At 49.4% G+C, this 19,878-nt stretch overlaps 1 protein-coding gene across 4 annotated transcripts in view; it reads right to left on the bottom strand.

The window, feature by feature from the left end:
* The window catches only part of DDX11 (DEAD/H-box helicase 11), a 54,626-nt gene that overhangs the window by 18,483 nt on the left and 16,265 nt on the right, over nucleotides 1–19,878 (bottom strand). For all 4 annotated transcript variants that reach the window (XM_069965342.1, XM_069965352.1, XM_069965334.1 and 1 more), the window contains exons 4-11: nucleotides 16,097–16,183; nucleotides 14,544–14,692; nucleotides 10,324–10,366; nucleotides 7,414–7,521; nucleotides 5,278–5,365; nucleotides 3,837–4,036; nucleotides 3,401–3,553; nucleotides 274–320 (exon numbers count right to left, since the gene is read on the bottom strand). In XM_069965342.1, coding sequence (XP_069821443.1) covers nucleotides 274–320; nucleotides 3,401–3,553; nucleotides 3,837–4,036; nucleotides 5,278–5,365; nucleotides 7,414–7,521; nucleotides 10,324–10,366; nucleotides 14,544–14,692; nucleotides 16,097–16,183 — 875 coding nt within the window. The remainder of the gene's footprint in view (nucleotides 1–273; nucleotides 321–3,400; nucleotides 3,554–3,836; nucleotides 4,037–5,277; nucleotides 5,366–7,413; nucleotides 7,522–10,323; nucleotides 10,367–14,543; nucleotides 14,693–16,096; nucleotides 16,184–19,878) is intronic.

Genomic DNA, 19,878 nt, shown 5'->3' on the forward strand with positions numbered 1-19,878 from the left:
AATACAAGGGCAGTGTGACTCCTATGGGGGTCCTGCCTGGTGGAGCCCCCTCTATGATGGCCTTATGGGGGGAGGGTCAGCAATAGAGCTCATTCCTAACATAAGATGTGATTTCCTTCTGGGCGGGCAGGAGAGCGGCCATCACCCCCCCATCCTCCTCCTGAGGAAGAACGAGCAGGTTTATCCTCCCCAGCCGCCATCTCCAGTAATGGAAGAAAATTACCAGGGAAATGAAGCTGTAAAGGGGAGAGGAGCAGAATGCACGGCCAATACCTGTAGCGCTCCGCGTACTGCGTCAGCTGGGAGTGCGCCTGACACAACTGAAAGCAAACAGAGAGAGAGATTAGTTGTGGACTCGGAGGACGAGCGATTACCCACAGCCTGAGACACTGGAGTGATGGCGGAGTCTCAGGCCGGAGATGCTGCACAACGCAGGGGGGCGTCCGGGAGAGCGGTAATTACCGCCAATCTCAGTAACATAATAATACAGGATGGGGGAGCAGGTATACACTGCAGTCTACTATGTATAATGGTGTACAACGCTGCAGGACATGGCGGAACAAGCTGTAATGTTCTATCAGTCTCCATCAGCTTTATACATCTTACTTATAACATGACACTGGATACAACTGTAACAAACCCTCAGCTGTGAGGAGGCAGCAGTCTACTGGATCATCTCATATCACTGAGCTCTGTCTCTATTCACATCAGCCATCAAGGGGAGGTCATGTGATCACATTCTCTGTACACATCAGTCGGGGTTCCTGTAATTGTGGGGTTTTCCTTGAGGCCTCGGGTAGTAAATTCGGGGTGTAACTCTATCCTTATTGTAATTTTAAGTGACTGAGCATGTGTGTCCTCCAGGGGGCAGGGAGGGTGACTGAGCATGTGTGTCCTCCAGGGGGGCAGCGAGGGTGACTGAGCATGTGTGTCCTCCAGGGGGGCAGCGAGGGTGACTGAGCATGTGTGTCCTCCAGGGGGCAGGGAGGGTGACTGAGCATGTGTGTCCTCCAGGGGGCAGGGAGGGTGACTGAGCATGTGTGTCCTCCAGGGGGCAGGGAGGGTGACTGAGCATGTGTGTCCTCTAGGGGGCAGGGAGGGTGACTGAGCATGTGTGTCCTCCAGGGGGGGCCAAAGGGTGACTGAGCATGTGTGTCCTCCAGGGGGGCAGGGAGAGTGACTGAGCATGTGTGTCCTCCAGGGGGCAGGGAGGGTGACTGAGCATGTGTGTCCTCCAGCTCTCCAGGTAGATAGGGAGAGTGACTGAGCATGTGCGTCCTTGGCTGGATCTACACTAGGAGGGTGACCACATGACACCAGCTCTATTCTTTGGACAAGCGGCAGCGCTGTAGTCGTCTTGTATAATATAATGTTGTCAGAAACCCCGGACTCCATATAATCGATAAAAGAAATAATACATAATAGAATGTTATTGTGAGAGCAGTCCCTGGCTGTCAATCATCTGGCAGCGTCTGCTCGGCGATACCGAGCGGTGAATCCTGGGCAGGTCCGAGCACGCAGCCTTATTACAGCGGCCAGATGTGCGGCATGATATAAATGCAGATGGCAGACGTGACTCCGCGCTCCGCCATTCATACGGTAAAGACAAACACGACTGGTCAAGGAGAAGCCGCCGCGTTTGTTCACTCAGCCGGAAAACCAATTACGGCCTCATCAGAAATATATCGCTTCTCTAGACGCCTTCCAGACGTTTCTCAGGGAGGACGAAAAACACCACAGGATTCACCCGAAAAACTCAATTTATAGGAAAAAACTATAAAATTTTAAAATTTATATAGAAAAGTTATCAGAGGCCGAACGGTGAGCCTGGAGCTCCATCTTCTTCTCAATCTGTCAGGTCTTGTTGTATGTACAGACCAGTGTCCCTGCAGCTGCTGCCAAACTACAACTCCCAGCATGCCCTGACAGCCTTTTTACTGTGTACAGACAAGTGTTCCTAAGACTGCGGCCCTCCAGCTCTTGCAAAACTCCAACTCCCATCATGCACGATAGCCTTCAAAAAAATAAAGATCAGTATTCCTCAACTTGAACACTACAACTCCCATCATGCCCTGACAGCCTTCAGATATGTACAGACCACTGTTCCTAAACCTGCAGCCCTCCAGCTCTTGCAAAACTACAACTCCCGTCATGCCGGAAGGCATGTGGATACTTATAGACTAGTGTTCCTAAACCTATGACTCTACAGCTGCCACAAAACTACAACTCCCACCATGTCTATAGAACAGTGTTCCTCAGCCTGTGGCTCTTTATCTATTGCATAAGTACAACCTGCACCGTGACCTGACAAATGATGGGGGTTATAGCTTTGCAACAGCTGAAGAGCTGCAGGTTCAGAAAAACCATCATAGAGCAATATCAAGTTTCTCAAGGAGCACGATGGGAGTTGTAGTTTTGCAAAAGGAATCAAGACATAAGTGAAATAAAGTGTTGTGTTTTGGTTGAGGTTATAGGGGTACTCCGGTAAAAATCTTTTTAAATCAACTGGTGTCAGAAAGTTATACAGATTTTTAATTGACTTCTATTTAAAAATCTCCAGTCTTCCAGTACTTATCAGCTGCTGTACGTCCTGCAGGAAGTGGTGTAGTCTCTCCAGTCTGACACAGTGCTCTCTGCTGCCACCTCTGTCCATGTCAGGAACTGTCCAGGGCAGCAGCAAATCCCCATAGAAAACCTCTCCTGCTCTGGACAGAGGTGGCAGCAGAGAGCACTGTGTCAGACTGGAGAGACTACACCACTTCCTGCAGGACATACAGCAGCTGATAAGTACTGGAAGACTGGATATTTTTAAATAGAAGTAAATTACAAATCTGTATAACTTTCTGACACCAGCTGATTTGAAAGAGAAAGGTTTTAGTCGGAGTACCCCTTTAAGAACGCGAGTGATTTAACCCAATTGCTGCAAATTTTCCCAGGACTCGCAGGGAAGTGATTGTCTCCCCGGCGGCCGCGGCTTGTGACATCTTCCCGCGCTCTCACATGTAATAATAGCCGTACAAAATCCGCAGAGACGATAATTATTTTCTCTGTTTCGGACGTGTTCTTTATCGCCATGTTACACGGAGCGGACGTATTAATCAGACTCCGTTCGCCATAGGACTTTTGTTGAATCTGACAGGCGCCGCTGCCCCCCGGGACTGGTAAAGCCGCTTACACCGCCGCAGCGCTTTCATTTTCAATTTTAATTAATATTTTCCTTTTATGTGCGGTATAAAAAGTGACCAAACGGGAGAGAAATTAACCGATTACTGAGGTCTGAAAGAGAAGGGCGCCACACGGAGGCAGCACCAGGTCACTGCAACCCAAATAATGTGCACTGAATTTTATAATAGCCGGTGTGTTGGGTGTTATACATATGGGTCTGGGTGTGTGGACTCACCTGGGCCCCGGTCACCTGACAGCTGTACATGCCGGTAATGGTGTCGATCAGGTTATGGGCTTCATCAACGATCACTATCTGGTCCTTCAGCTTGATGCCGGATGCCCTCCTGGTGGAATCGTGGAGCAGCATCTGGTAAGGGAGGACCACCAGCTGGAAGACACATGTTACGCTGTAAGGTTTCTGAATAGCGAGCACTTACTCATAGACAATGCGAGCGATCTCATAAACGGAGGTGGTGGATGGGAGTATAATGGTAGAGCGCCTACTCCATTCATTGCTATGGGGCTGGTGGAGATCGGCTGCAAGCGCCAAGGTCAGTCACATAACATACAGACCAATGCACGACCATGTGAATCGGGGACCTCCATTCCTGAGATCTCTAGCGATCATCTTAGGTGATAAATGCCATTAGTGGTTGATAGTGATGTCGTACCTGGGCGGCGGGTATGGCGTAGCGGCTGGCATAGTACGGGCAGGCTTTCACCTCCCGGGCCTGAGATACCAGCTGCTCTATGTCTTTCACCTCCACAAGAATTTCCTCCCGCAAAAACTGCATTTGGTCGTAGGTGTAGAACGGACAAGTGAGCCGCCCTGCCCGCCGCTTCTTCCCCTCCGGCTCCTCGCTCTTCTTATCTGAGATGAGAGAAGCAAAAAACACTTACAGACGAGGACCGAACTCCTAATCACTTTGTCAAACAAGGAGAAACTTTGCACAAACTTCTTATCGATTACCATAAGTTGGTGGGGGTTTTTTTGTTTTATTTTGCTTGCAGTCCCCTCTGTTGGATCAGAAGGTTTTTGGCCTTGTTCACACAGTGCAGTATTTCCTATTTCCTTATGATGGTGAAGAGGGGGTCCAGTCTCCATCCACATTCCCTCCCCCCACCCCCTGATCTTCTTTACGTCTCTGTCACGTGACACTCCCCGTGCTTTCAGGGGTAGATACGTGCCAACGTGCTCATGTAGGGCTCAGGTCCCCGGAGCGGCACTGGGCATAATGAGAGTGACAAAATGTGGAGCAGGATTGGTAAAAGACATAGGAGAGATGGAGGCCACAAACCTCAGGCTTATAGATGGATGGAGAATAGTCCGACAATAGTGGGGGGTATAGATAGTATGTGAGGTCTCAGTAAAAGCTACAGAATATTGGCTGGCGACTATCGGGAGTATCACCCCACTGAGTAATAAGTGTGTTACTGTGGAATTAATATGGGACTTGTTTGTAAAATGCCAAAAAAAAGGAATGACATCTACTCTATGTATGGTATGGTAAGGTATGGAAAAATACCACCAAATGTTTTTTTTTTAAAGGGGTACTCTGGTATAAATCTTTTTCTTTCAAATCAACTTGTGTCAGAAAGTTATATAGATTTGTAATTTACTTCTATTAAAAAATCTCCAGTCTCCCAGTACTTATCAGCTGCTGTATGTCCTGCAGGAAGTGATGTATTCTCTGCAGTCTGACACAGCGCTCTCTGCAGCCATCTCTGTCCATGTCAGGAACTGTCCAGAGCAGGAGAGGTTTTCTATGGGGATTTGCTGCTGCTCTGGACAGTTCCTGACATGGACAGAGGTGGCAGCAAAGAGCACTGTGTCAGACTGGAGAGACTACACCACTGGCTGCAGGACGTACAGCAGCTGAAAAGTACTGGAAGACTGGAGATGTTATATTAGAAGTAAATTACAAATCTGTATAACTTTGTCACACCAGTTCATTTAAAAGAAATAGATTTTCGTCAGAGTATCCCTTTAAAGAACATGAGCAATTTGCCCCAACTGCTGTACAATTTTCCTAGGACTCGCAGGGAAGTAATTGTCTCCCCAACGCCCGTGGCCCTTTAAAATGTGAAGGGGAAAAAAAATAAAAACCTCACCGTGCTTGTTCTTCTGCATCTCGGTGCAGCGATCATTGATGAGCTGGACGGTGCCCAGACGCCGCACGTCTTCATTCACACACATGTTCTATGGACAAGCAGATCCCTTTAATAACTTACATGTACATTATATATCCATCGTCCAGTATACTCTCCTCCCCAGCAGCCGCCATGTATTATCCCTCCTCCCCAGCAGCCGCCATGTATTATCCCTCCATCCCTCGTCCTGTATACCCTCCTCCCCGGCAGCCGCCATGTATTATCCCTCGTCCTGTATACCCTCCTCCCCAGCAGCCGCCATGTATTATCCCTCGTCCTGTATACCCTCCTCCCCAGCAGCCGCCATGTATTATCTCTCGTCCTGTATACCCTCCTCCCCAGCAGCCGCCATGTATTATCCCTCGTCCTGTATACCCTCCTCCCCAGCAGCCGCCATGTATTATCCCTCCATCCCTCGTCCTGTATACCCTCCTCCCCAGCAGCCGCCATGTATTATCCCTCGTCCTGTATACCCTCCTCCCCAGCAGCCGCCATGTATTATCCCTCGTCCTGTATACCCTCCTCCCCAGCAGCCGCCATGTATTATCCCTCGTCCTGTATACCCTCCTCCCCAGCAGCAGCCATGTATTATCCCTCGTCCTGTATACCCTCCTCCCCAGCAGCCGCCATGTATTATCCCTCGTCCTGTATACCCTCCTCCCCAGCAGCCGCCATGTATTATCCCTCCTCTCCGGCAGCCGCCATGTATTATCCCTCCTCCAGTATACCCTCCTCCCCAGCAGCCGCCATGTATTATCCCTCCTCCAGTATACCCTCCTCCCCAGCAGCCGCCATGTATTATCCCTCGTCCTGTATACCCTCCTCCCCAGCAGCCGCCATGTATTATCCCTCGTCCTGTATACCCTCCTCCCCAGCAGCCGCCATGTATTATCCCTCCTCCAGTATACCCTCCTCCCCAGCAGCCGCCATGTATTATCCCTCGTCCTGTATACCCTCCTCCCCAGCAGCCGCCATGTATTATCCCTCGTCCTGTATACCCTCCTCCCCAGCAGCCGCCATGTATTATCCCTCGTCCTGTATACCCTCCTCCCCAGCAGCCGCCATGTATTATCACTCGTCCTGTATACCCTCCTCCCCAGCAGCCGCCATGTATTATCCCTCGTCCTGTATACCCTCCTCCCCAGCAGCCGCCATGTATTATCCCTCGTCCTGTATACCCTCCTCCCCAGCAGCCGCCATGTATTATCCCTCGTCCTGTATACCCTCCTCCCCAGCAGCCGCCATGTATTATCCCTCGTCCTGTATACCCTCCTCCCCAGCAGCCGCCATGTATTCCTCGCTTCTCCTTCATGTGCCCTCGGATCCTCGGATATTATTAGCATTGTATGCACCATTGCATATATTACAGGGGAGGTGATATTCACCGGTGACAGAGCAGCAATACCGAATGAGACTTCAGTTCGGGGACCGAGTCATTTCTCTCCATATAGTCCCTGAAATGAGGACATTATGTTAAAATGTCCCGGGCCGCTGCACGGGTGACTGAGAGCGGCTCTCGGGAATATTTATCGCTCTCCTTCAGACATGGCCGCCGCACTTTATGACTTTATTCAAAGAAACCAAAGACTTAAAGGGACGACTAGAACCCTGGCTGCAGAAATGTCTCTGAACGGCTCCAGTTAGAGGCTATAAGCCAAGTATGTGTAACTAGTACATGGAGTCCCCCCACCCATCGTTACCTCAAGGCGAATAAGGGGACAGCAACGCTCTTGGCGCTGGATGTCTGCAACTTCGCCCCCGGCAAACATCCTGGCAGACAGGCACAGGGGAAGAAGCGGCCGCATGCTATGGGGAGGGGGGTCCAGGCCAGACAAGGGAGGCAGACATGTGTCTATCTGCTGGATGCTGTGTGTATGGGTGATGCTGGAATCAGGGACATTGCTGTTCCATGGTTTACTGTCTATGGGTGTGACAACTATGTAGAGCAGTATTCAACCATAGTGTGAAAACCTGCGGCTCTACAGCTGCTGCAGAACTACAAGTTCCAGCATGCCCTGACAGCATACAGAGACAGTCAGCCCTAACCTACACATCCACAACACAAATAATAGTCTATTGTAAGGTGGTGGAGCCTACCTGCCGGGACCCCAGGGACACCAGTCTGGTCTCTTTCCCAAAAGGGCTTTTCTGCAGTTCATGGACGAACTGGGAGAGCTGGGAATGCGTGCGGCTGCAATAATAGATCTGTGGGCGAAAAGGACGGAGATCAGGGACATAGAAAGGAGGATATAGAGGAAAATCACATGACAGCCTATAGTCTGAACCTGTAATACAGACCCCAGAATAAGACCCCCCCATCCCACATAATACAGACCCCAGAATCAGACACCCCCATCCCACATAATACAGACCCCAGAATCAGACACCCCCAACCCACATAATACAGACCCCAGAATCAGACCCCCCCATCCCACATAATACAGACCCCAGAATCAGACCCCCCCATCCCACATAATACAGACCCCAGAATCAGACCCCCCATCCCACATAATACAGACCCCAGAATCAGACCCCCCCCATCCCACATAATACAGACCCCAGAATAAGACCCCCCATCCCACATAATACAGACCCCAGAATCAGACCCCCCCATCCCACATAATACAGACCCCAGAATAAGACCCCCCCCATCCCACATAATACAGACCCCAGAATCAGACCCCCCCCATCCCACATAATACAGACCCCAGAATCAGACCCCCCCCATCCCACATAATACAGACCCCAGAATCAGACCCCCCCATCCCACATAATACAGACCCCAGAATAAGACCCCCCCCATCCCACATAATACAGACCCCAGAATAAGACCCCCCCATCCCACATAATACAGACCCCAGAATAAGACCCCCCCCATCCCACATAATACAGACCCCAGTATCAGCCCCCCTGCACAGTACAGACCCCAGAATAAGACCCCCCCATCCCACATAATACAGACCCCAGAATAAGACCCCCCAACCCACATAATACAGACCCCAGAATAAGACCCCCCCATCCCACATAATACAGACCCCAGAATAAGACCCCCCAACCCACATAATACAGACCCCAGAATCAGACCCCCCCATCCCACATAATACAGACCCCAGAATCAGACACCCCCAACCCACATAATACAGACCCCAGAATAAGACCCCCCCCATCCCACATAATACAGACCCCAGTATCAGCCCCCCTGCACAGTACAGACCCCAGAATAAGACCCCCCCCATCCCACATAATACAGACCCCAGAATAAGACCCCCCAACCCACATAATACAGACCCCAGAATAAGACCCCCCCATCCCACATAATACAGACCCCAGAATAAGACCCCCCCATCCCACATAATACAGACCCCAGTATCAGCCCCCCTGCACAGTACAGACCACAGAATAAGACCCCCCCATCCCACATAATACAGACCCCAGAATCAGACACCCCCAACCCACATAATACAGACCCCAGAATAAGACCCCCCCCATCCCACATAATACAGACCCCAGTATCAGCCCCCCTGCACAGTACAGACCCCAGAATAAGACCCCCCCATCCCACATAATACAGACCCCAGAATAAGACCCCCCCATCCCACATAATACAGACCCCAGTATCAGCTCCCCTGCACAGTACAGACCACAGAATAAGACCCCCCCATCCCACATAATACAGACCCCAGAATCAGACACCCCCAACCCACATAATACAGACCCCAGAATAAGACCCCCCCCATCCCACATAATACAGACCCCAGTATCAGCCCCCCTGCACAGTACAGACCCCAGAATCATAACGTATATGATTAGTGTTACTTAATAAAGTTCTGCTGCCTTCAGTCATCCCTAGGGGGAGCTCTTCACACTGTTTTATTAGACAGGATATTATCATGTAATTCCTGGTCTGTGCAGGGGACTTGTCGCTCTGTATGAGGAAAACTGAAATCTAACTGCAACAAAGACGTATAATGGAGCCAACCAGTACAGACCGATGGAGCTTGTTAGGTTAAAGATACAAAATTAATGTTAAACCCGTTCACCCAAAACAAATTTTCAAAATCAACTAATACCAGAAAGTGCCAGAGATGTGTAATTTACTTTTACAAAAAAATCTCCAGTCTTCCAGTACTTATCAGTTGCTGTATGTCCTGCAGGAAGTGATGCATTCTCTCCAGTCTTCCAGTACTTACCAGCTGCTGTATGTCCTGCATGAAGTGGTGTATTCTCTACAGTCTGACACAGTGCTGCCACCTCTGTCCATGTCAGGAACTGTCCAGAGCAGGAGAGGTTTTCTATGGGGATTTGCTGCTGCTCTGGACAGTTCCTGACTTAGACAGAGGTGGCAGCAGAGAGCACTGTGTCAGACTGGAGAGAATGCACCACTTCCTGCAGGACATACAGCAGCTGATAAGTACTGGAAGAGTGGAGATTTTTTTAATAGAAGTAAATTACAAATCTCTCGCACTTTTTGGCACCAGCTGATTTAAAAAAAAAAGAAAAACATTGGTGAACAACCCCTTTAAGATTTTCTCTTTAAGTTTAAAGGGGTATACCAAGATTGCAACTTATTGTCCTGTAATAGGTATCAGATGGGATGGTGCTGATGATGAGAATGGAGGTTCCCCGCCCCCCATGTCCACGCTCGGCCTTCACTCTCCATTGCACGGCCATAGCTGAGCGCTGTATTCTGCCATCTAACAATCACATGGCAGCTCTGGATTGTGCAGGATGATGCCGATCCAGCTTATCGGTGTCGGCCACATTAAAGCTTAATGCAGGAGATAAGTTGAGATGACTGCGCACTCCTCCTGGTCTATAGGAAGGTAATGTCCGTGTATTTTTGGGCGCCGTCCTTTCTGATGCGTTTACTGACGCAGCGCTGTAAATTATCGGTAATAGGAGATGAGAATCCTGAATGTCAGCTCCTGTATTATCCGATAACCCCGCCTGCTGCTGCTGCGGAGAATGACGCAGAGGGGGAAGCCATCATGGATGTGTTCCGCTTACCTTAGTCACATGTTCTTCTTCAAAATCCTCCTCATCATCCGGCCTGACAGCAAACAAAACAGGGAAAAATATGAATCTCTGAGAACAACAAGACCCCCCCCATCCCCCCCAGACTTGTCTGTTTGCGTCTCGGTCCCCGCAGCTGGCGGCGTGTCACTTGAAAGGTGAACTTGTGTGGGTTTTTTTGTTTGCTTGTGAAGCAAATGCCAGCCTCATTTATAAAGCTTGGTTAGGCCGTGTCATGGGAAATACAACGGGCAGACATCTGACACGCGCCCTCAAATCCAAAACGTTCTGCGGACATACATGACCTGTCACAAAAAGTGACACCTGAGTCAGACCGCATCACCTACTGGAGCGGCAAAGCCCTTATACGTCCCTGATCGCTGAGTTACGGCCCGTGACAGGCGCACGGCGGAGACTGGCTGGGTAAAGGGGAAGTAGACAAAAAAACACCACCAAGTAGATTGACCCCCGACCACGTAAATCATAACAAGTGGGCTTCATGCAACAGTACAGCTACCAGACGTCCGTGTCAGACACTCACGCAGACATCCGAGTCAGTTTTTATGGTCGATTGTGGCCAGATGCATAATGCTGCCTCTGGCAACAAGGGCAGTGACTGACAGGGCGGGAAGCCAATGGCTCATTGCCCTGCCAAACACAGCACCATATTTAATTGTATCCACTCCTGGTTAGGGGCACATACAGCTAAAGGGCCGGGTGCTGGCGCTGGTCTGGCTGACTAGCAGCACATCCAGAATTCCAGACAGTTTCAGTATGCGCATCTGTAGCTGTTCAGAATTCTGGACGCTCCCATAGACTTCTAAAGGGCATTTGTGCCAGAATTCTGCACGGAAATAGGACTGGATCTATAATTTCCTGACCTATTCTCCAGAAAAGACCCCCTCCCCCCCCCTCCTGAAGGATGTCCGTGCCCAATAGGTCTGGAAATTAACTGGATTTGTTGATAATTTATCTGGATCTCGTGTGTGCATGAGGCCTAAGAATGGAAACTATAGTATATAGTATATAATATCACTAACACGAGGGGCGATGCTATGACTACAGGTATTACCTACACACAGGAGAGGGGACAATGTGTGATCGCTGGGGGTCTGACTGTTATAATAATAGGGAGGATTATGCTGTGTGATCGCTGGGGGTCTGACTGTTATAATAATGCGGAGGATTATGCTGTGTGACTGTGTGATCGCTGGGGGTCTGACTGTTATAATAATAGGGAGGATTATGCTGTGTGATCGCTGGGGGTCTGACTGTTATAATAATGCAGAGGATTATGCTGTGTGATCGCTGGGGGTCTGACTGTTATAATAATGCGGAGGATTATGCTGTGTGATCGCTGGGGGTCTGACTGTTATAATAATGCAGAGGATTATGCTGTGTGATCGCTGGGGGTCTGACTGTTATAATAATGCGGAGGATTATGCTGTGTGATCGCTGGGGGTCTGACTGTTATAATAATGCGGAGGATTATGCTGTGTGATCGCTGGGGGTCTGACTGTTATAATAATGCGGAGGATTATGCTGTGTGATCGCTGGGGGTCTGACTGTTATAATAATGCGGAGGATTATGCTGTGTGATCGCTGGGGGGTCTGACTGTTATAATAATGCGGAGGATTATGCTGTGTGATCGCTGGGGGTCTGACTGTTATAATAATGCAGAGGATTATGCTGTGTGATCGCAGGGGGGTCTGACTGTTATAATAGGGAGGATTATGCTGTGTGATCGCAGGGGGTCTGACTGTTATAATAATAGGGAGGATTATGCTGTGTGATCGCAGGGGGGTCTGACTGTTATAATAATAGGGAGGATTATGCTGTGTGATCGCTGGGGGGTCTGACTGTTATAATAGGGAGGATTATGCTGTGTGATCGCTGGGGGTCTGACTGTTATAATAGGGAGGATTATGCTGTGTGATTGCTGGGGGTCTGACTGTTATAATAATAGGGAGGATTATGCTGTGTGATCGCAGGGGGTCTGACTGTTATAATAATAGGGAGGATTATGCTGTGTGATCGCTGGGGGTCTGACTGTTATAATAATGCAGAGGATTATGCTGTGTGATCGCTGGGGGTCTGACTGTTATAATAATGCGGAGGATTATGCTGTGTGATCGCTGGGAGTCTGACGGTTATAATAATGGGGAGGATTATGCTGTGTGATCGCAGGGGGTCTGACTGTTATAATAATAGGGAGGATTATGCTGTGTGATCGCTGGGGGTCTAACTGTTATAATAATGCGGAGGATTATGCTGTGTGATCGCTGGGGGTCTGACTATTATAATAATGCGGAGGATTATGCTGTGTGATCGCTGGGGGTCTGACTGTTATAATAATGCGGAGGATTATGCTGTGTGATCGCTGGGAGTCTGACGGTTATAATAATGAGGAGGATTATGCTGTGTGATCGCAGGGGGTCTGACTGTTATAATAATGCAGAGGATTATGCTGTGTGATCGCTGGGGGTCTGACTGTTATAATAGGGAGGATTATGCTGTGTGATCGCTGGGGGGTCTGACTGTTATAATAATGCAGAGGATTATGCTGTGTGATCGCTGGGGGGTCTGACGGTTATAATAATGCAGAGGATTATGCTGTGTGATCGCTGGGGGTCTGACTGTTATAATAGGGAGGATTATGCTGTGTGATCGCAGGGGGTCTGACTGTTATAATAATAGGGAGGATTATGCTGTGTGATCGCTGGGGCTCTGACTGTTATAATAATGCAGAGGATTATGCTGTGTGATCGCAGGGGGTCTGACTGTTATAATAATAGGGAGGATTATGCTGTGTGATCGCAGGGGGTCTGACTGTTATAATAATGCGGAGGATTATGCTGTGTGATCGCTGGGGGTCTGACTGTTATAATAATGCGGAGGATTATGCTGTGTGACTGTGTGATCGCAGGGGGTCTGACTGTTATAATAATAGGGAGGATTATGCTGTGTGATCGCTGGGGGTCTGACTGTTATAATAATGCGGAGGATTATGCTGTGTGATCGCAGGGGGGTCTGACTGTTATAATAATAGGGAGGATTATGCTGTGTGATCGCTGGGGGTCTGACTGTTATAATAATGCGGAGGATTATGCTGTGTGATCGCTCGGGTCTGACTGTTATAATAATAGGGAGGATTATGCTGTGTGATCGCTGGGGGGTCTGACGGTTATAATAATGCAGAGGATTATGCTGTGTGATCGCTGGGGGTCTGACTGTTATGATAATGCGGAGGATTATGCTGTGTGATCGCTGGGGGTCTGACTGTTATAATAATGCGGAGGATTATGCTGTGTGATCGCTGGGGGGTCTGACTGTTATAATAATAGGGAGGATTATGCTGTGTGATCGCTGGGGGTCTGACTGTTATAATAATGCGGAGGATTATACTGTGTGATCGCAGGGGGGTCTGACTGTTATAATAATGCGGAGGATTATGCTGTGTGATCGCTGGGGGTCTGACTGTTATAATAATAGGGAGGATTATGCTGTGTGATCGCTGGGGGTCTGACTGTTATAATAATAGGGAGGATTATTCTGTGTGATCGCAGGGGATCTGACTGTTATAATAATGCGGAGGATTGTGCTGTGTGACTGTGTGATCGCAGGGGGTCTTCACATCCCTGTGTCCGTCTCAGCAATCGGACCCCTGAATATTATACAACTGTAATGTATCCTGTGAATAGGTGATCAATGTTATTAGTGGGAAAAAAACCTTTAAAGGGACAGTTCGCAAAAAAAATTCTTTAAAATCAACTGGTCCCCGAAAATGCGAGAGATTTGTAATTTACTTCTATTAAAAAATCTCCAGTCTCCCAGTACTTATCAGCTGCTGTATGTCCTACAGGAAGTGGCGTGACACAGTGCTCTCTGCTGCCACCTCTGTCCATGTCAGGAACTGTCCAGAGCAGGATAGGTTTTCTATGGGGATTTGCTGCTGCTCTAAACAGTTCCTGACATGGACAGAGGTGGCAGCAGAGAGCACTGTGCCAGACTGGAAAGAATACACCACTTTCTGCAGGACATACAGCAGCTGATAAGTCCTGGAAGACTGAAGATTTTTTTCTTAATAGAAGTAAATTACAAATCTCTGGCACTTTCTGGCATTAGTTGATTTGAAAGAAATGTATTTTTGTGAACTACTCCTTTAAGAACATCCCAACAAAATGTGTGTAAAGGTGAACTACAAGTGCCATACTCTAGTCCTTTCTTTGTCTCCTCGTCGCTCTCGTACTCGGCGAGCACCAGCTCCTCCTCTCCTTGTTCCAGGGCCGGGCCGTCTCCTCCGGGGGACAATATCTGCTGACTGAGCCTCAGAAGACGAATGGTCTCATCATCTTCTTCCCTCTGGAGACGGAAAAGCGAGAAGAAAACTTAGATGTATAATCCTGCAGGAGGATCCCGACATCCAGGACGGAAAGATGAAAGACGTTTCACGTACATCGATCAGACATAACATTGACGCCTCCCATCAGATCAATCAGACCAGACGGCTTCTATCAGTGCTTTATGCTTGTTGTGGACACTATTGGGGTGGAGAGGGGGTCACATGACCGGTGTGTGAGGCCCCACACATAGCAGACTGCGATACCCTATGTGATCGGACGTGCACATTACAGGAGCGGGTTACACCATAGAGAAGAATAGCTGGAGGGGTTAATATCAGTGACTGACAGTCTGCCGCCCACCGCGCTGATCATCCTTTTAGGAGTTATCACACGGGTAATATCAGCCCCCCCAGGGATATTTTATGTGGTAACATGCCAGGATGACAAGGACTCACATCTATCAGGGAGCTGTGCGTTACTGGGTAAGAGACCCCAATGAAATATACTGGTTTACTATGGGGTGCCTACCCTGGTGAGCGGCCTTACACTGCCACCTAGTGGTACAGATAGGTGAGAGGACAAGGTTAGACTTCCGTCACTCTCAGTAGAGAAGCCTAAATGGCGGAGGACGGACTGAAAGCAACTGCGTGCAAAATCTGCATTAACCCCTTTAAGGAGCAGCCATCTTTTTTATTATTGTTTTTCAAGCTATATAAGAGCCTGGTTATTGCAGGACCAGGACCAGTTTAGGCTACAGATTAATTGTGTCATTGTATTACTTTACCTTTAATTGCATAAACTTTACAAGACCTGAAAAATAATTCAGTCCCAATTGGGGACTTAAAGGGGAACTCAAGTAAAAAAAACTTGTTATTTCATTTCAACTGGTGTCAAAAAGTCATATAGATATGTAATTTACTTCTATTTAAAAAATCTCCAGTCTTCCAGTACTTATCAGCTGCTGTATGTCCTGCAGGAAGTGGTGTATTCTTTCCAGTCTGACACAGTGCTCTCTGCTGCCACCTCTGTCCATGTCAGGAACTGTCCAGAGCAGCAGCAAATCCCCATAGAAAACCTCTGGGCAGTTCCTGACATGGACAGAGGTGGCAGCAGAGAGCACTGTGTCAGACTGGAGAGAATACACTACTTCCTTCAGCACATACAGCAGCTGATAAGTACTGGAAAACTGGAGATTTTTTAATAGGCGTTAATTACGAATTTGTATAACTTTCTGACACCAGATGGTTTAAAAGAAAAAAAAAATCACTGGAGTTCTCCTTTATTTTTGGATTGTACAGCACTGAACTTCATCATAGACACCTTTGTTACTTTAACAATATGGCTCTACTATGTAGGGGTACAGTACAGAGACGCCCCCTGTAAGAGAGGACGTTCTGTGCTGCCCATCGGCCGCACATATCACCTTCCTCTTGGCAGCGAACTTCAGCTGCACGTTGTGTCTCATCTGCTCCAGCTTCTCTTCTCTTTTCTTCCTTCGCAGCTGATCCTCCTGCAGCAGCAAAAAACAAAAGAAAAGATTAAATCATCAACATAAATGACTAATCCAAGAACAATGGAGGAAGGAGACGGCGAGTCAGTGAATAGAAACCTTCCTATTTACAATGGGCCCTGATCTAGTCTCACCTACGCAGCTCGCGGCATGTTATCGTGTATCTGTAAGAGCTATGGGCCACATCTAAGCTTTATCTGCACAGCGCCACCCAGGCCTTCTCACCCTGCAGGGAACTGCACCCGGCCTATTCACTTGAATGGACTGTACAGAGCAAAGAGAATCCAGTGCTTAAAGGGGTACCCCAGCGAAAATCTTTTTCTTTCAAATCAACTGGTGTCAAAAAGTTATACAGATTTGTAATTTACTTCTATATAAAAATCTCCAGTCTTCCAGTACTTATCAGCTGCTGTATGTCCTGCAGGAAGTGGTGTATTCTGTCCAGTCTGACACCGTGCTCTCTGCTGCCACCTCTGTCCAGAGCAGGAGAGGTTTTCTATGGGGAATTGCTGCTGCTCTGGACAGAGGTGGCAGCAGAGAGCACTGTGTCAGACTGTATAGAATACACCACTTCCTGCAGGACATACATCAGATGATAAGTACTGGAAGATTTTTAAATAGAAGTAAATTACAAATCTAAATAACTTTCTGAAACTAATTGGTTTGAAAGAAAAATATTTTCTCTGACAGTTCCCCTTTAACCAGCACTGCGTCTGACATCGGGGGGGGGGGGGGGGTCCCAGGGGTAGCGATACGCCATCACATGAGAATACCCCTTTAAGAGGAAGGCCTGGATCCGAGGAGAGAGCAGGAGCGGAATGATTGATTCAGGCGCTGCGTGTTTCATAAGGAGTTAGCGAATGTGAAGTGGAGACGTACGAGGCCTATAAAAGCTTTTCCCCTCGCAGAAGGGGGAGAAAAACTCCAAGAACGAAGGCGAGAAAAGTGCGAACGGGATTAAAAATAGATCGGGAAAAGCAGCAATGCATTATTTAACGTTCCAGGATCGGTTATTATGATGGAGACCCCCTCAGGCGGAACGTGGGGGGGGGGGGGAGGGGAGAACGGATAAAGTTACTCCTGCTCTAATCTCATGTAATCGTGTCAGCGACGTGAGACGAGGCCGAGACGCCTCACAACTTCTGGGAGGGAAACGTCACGAGTCAGGATCAGGCACCTTTTATTTAACCCCTCAATGACTGCGCCTGCCCGGCCCTTATTGTTATTTTTCAGCCGTATACTGTATGTGGGCGAGATATTCCTGGGCATAGGCGGAATTTTTTCCCTATGTTCATCTTATGGATTCTTCATCATTGTCGTTTTTCTGTAATATATGTAAAATGTATGCTAAATAATGTCGATTTTTGGTAAAAGTCCCAGGCGGGAATTGGGAGCGTTCCATTAAAGGGGTAGATCACCAAAATAAAATTAACTAGGGTCAGAACATTATATATATTTGTAATTTACTTCTATAAAAAAAAAAAAATCTCCAGTACTTATCAGCTGCTGTATGTCCTGCAAGAAGTGTTGTATTCTCTCCAGCCTGACACAATTCTCTCTGTCCATGTCAGGAACTGTTCAGAGCAGGAGAGGTTTTCTATGGGGATTTGCTGCTGCCTGGACAGAGGTGGCAGCAGAGAGCGTTGTATCATACACCACTTCCTGCAGGACATAAAGCAGCTGATAAGTACTGGAAAACTGGAGATTTTTTTTATAGAAGTAAATTACAAATCTATATACTTTCTGAAACCAGTTGATTTGGAAGAAAAAAAAATTTGGTGAACAACCCCTTTAATTAAAAGCAATGTCTGGAAGCCCCATAGAGACTGAAGGGAGCATTGAGCACACATGAGCTGCGCCCCTCCATTCTGGGGGTCTCAGCGGTCAGATCCTGTGCAAGGGGATAGGTTTCTGAAATGCGATTACCCACTTTAAAGCTGTACTCCCATCTCCCAGCTATTTATAGGAGAGGGGATCATACGCCGGTCGCTGGAGGTCGGACTGCAAGGACCCACGGCCAGGACTCATTCTCTATGGGCCCGCTGATCTCAGAGGCATTTGGTGTCCCCATAGAGAATAGATTAAGGCTACGAGGAGGGCAATGCTTTTTGTACAGACAGCCCTGGGGTTCATAGGATAGCCGACGGCTCATGATAAGGGCACAGTCAGGTCATAGTTTTTGTTTTGTAGGATAAATCATAGTGATTAAAGCTGGACTCAAAGGTTCGTGTAAGTGGTCACTGTAAACACCATGTCATGACAGTATATAGACACAAAGAAAGAAGAAAAAAAAAACACTAACAGAGGTATAAAAAGGTTCCTGCTTCAGGAGGGCGACAAGAAGAAAAGAAAAGGCAAAAACTGTGTCCTCAAGAAGTTATCCTGCCGCCCTTGTAGAAACACGTAAGGATGGTGGTCGAGGGTTTGGGCTGCATTATACAGCAAGAAACTGTTAGATGGCGCCATCTACTGGCAGGTAGGTAGTACTGCAGCCCGAGCTATCACATTAGGAATGGGGAAACTGTGACCCTGCAACTGTTGTAATACTATCATTCCCATCATGACTGGACAGCCAAAGTTTCCATGGCATGATGGGAATTGTAGTTCTGCAACAGCTGGAGGGACCCAGGAATCTTGACAGTGCACTTTTAGGGATTTGGCGAGCTCCTCAGTGTCCATAACGTCAGTCTCGTACAAGAGAAGTAATAGTCTTATTTAAAGGGGTAAGTCCCAATACTAAAAGTGCAGGGAACCGCGCCGAGGGGCGGCAGTGCAGGGAACCGCGCCGAGGGGCGGCAGTGCAGGGAGCCGCGCCGAGGGGCGGCAGTGCAGGGAACCGCGCCGAGGGGCGGCAGTGCAGGGAACCGCGCCGGGGGGCGGCAGTGCAGGGCGGCTGTGCAGGGAGATGTGCTGAAGGGCGGCTGTGCAGGGAGATGTGCCGAGGGGCGGCAGTGCAGGGAGGTGTGCCGAGGGGCGGCAGTGCAGGGAGGTGTGCCGAGGGGCGGCAGTGCAGGGAGGTGTGCCGAGGGGCGGCAGTGCAGGGAGGTGTGCCGAGGGGCGGCAGTGCAGGGAACCGTGCCGAGGGGGCGGCAGTGCAGGGAACCGTGCCGAGGGGCGGCAGTGCAGGGAACCAAGCCGAGGGGGCGGCAGTGCAGGGAACCGTGCCGAGGGGCGGCAGTGCAGGGAACCGTGCCGAGGGGCGGCAGTGCAGGGAACCGTGCCGAGGGGCGGCAGTGCAGGGAACCGTGCCGAGGGGCGGCAGTGCAGGGAACCGAGCCGAGGGGGCGGCAGTGCAGGGAACCGTGCCGAGGGGGCGGCAGTGCAGGGAACCGTGCCGAGGGGCGGCAGTGCAGGGAACCGTGCCGAGGGGGCGGCAGTGCAGGGAACCGTGCCGAGGGGCGGCAGTGCAGGGAGCCGTGCCGAGGGGCGGCAGTGCAGGGAACCGTGCCGAGGGGCGGCAGTGCAGGGAGGTGTGCCGAGGGGGCGGCAGTGCAGGGAACCGTGCCGAAGGGGCGGCAGTGCAGGGAACCGTGCCGAGGGGGCGGCAGTGCAGGGAACCGTGCCGAGGGGGCGGCAGTGCAGGGAACCGTGCCGAGGGGCGGCAGTGCAGGGAACCGTGCCGAGGGGGCGGCAGTGCAGGGAACCGTGCCGAGGGGGCGGCAGTGCAGGGAACCGTGCCGAGGGGGCGGCAGTGC

This window comes from Dendropsophus ebraccatus, chromosome 1 (genome assembly GCF_027789765.1).
Source record: "Dendropsophus ebraccatus isolate aDenEbr1 chromosome 1, aDenEbr1.pat, whole genome shotgun sequence".
Classification (NCBI taxonomy): Eukaryota; Metazoa; Chordata; class Amphibia; order Anura; family Hylidae; genus Dendropsophus; species Dendropsophus ebraccatus.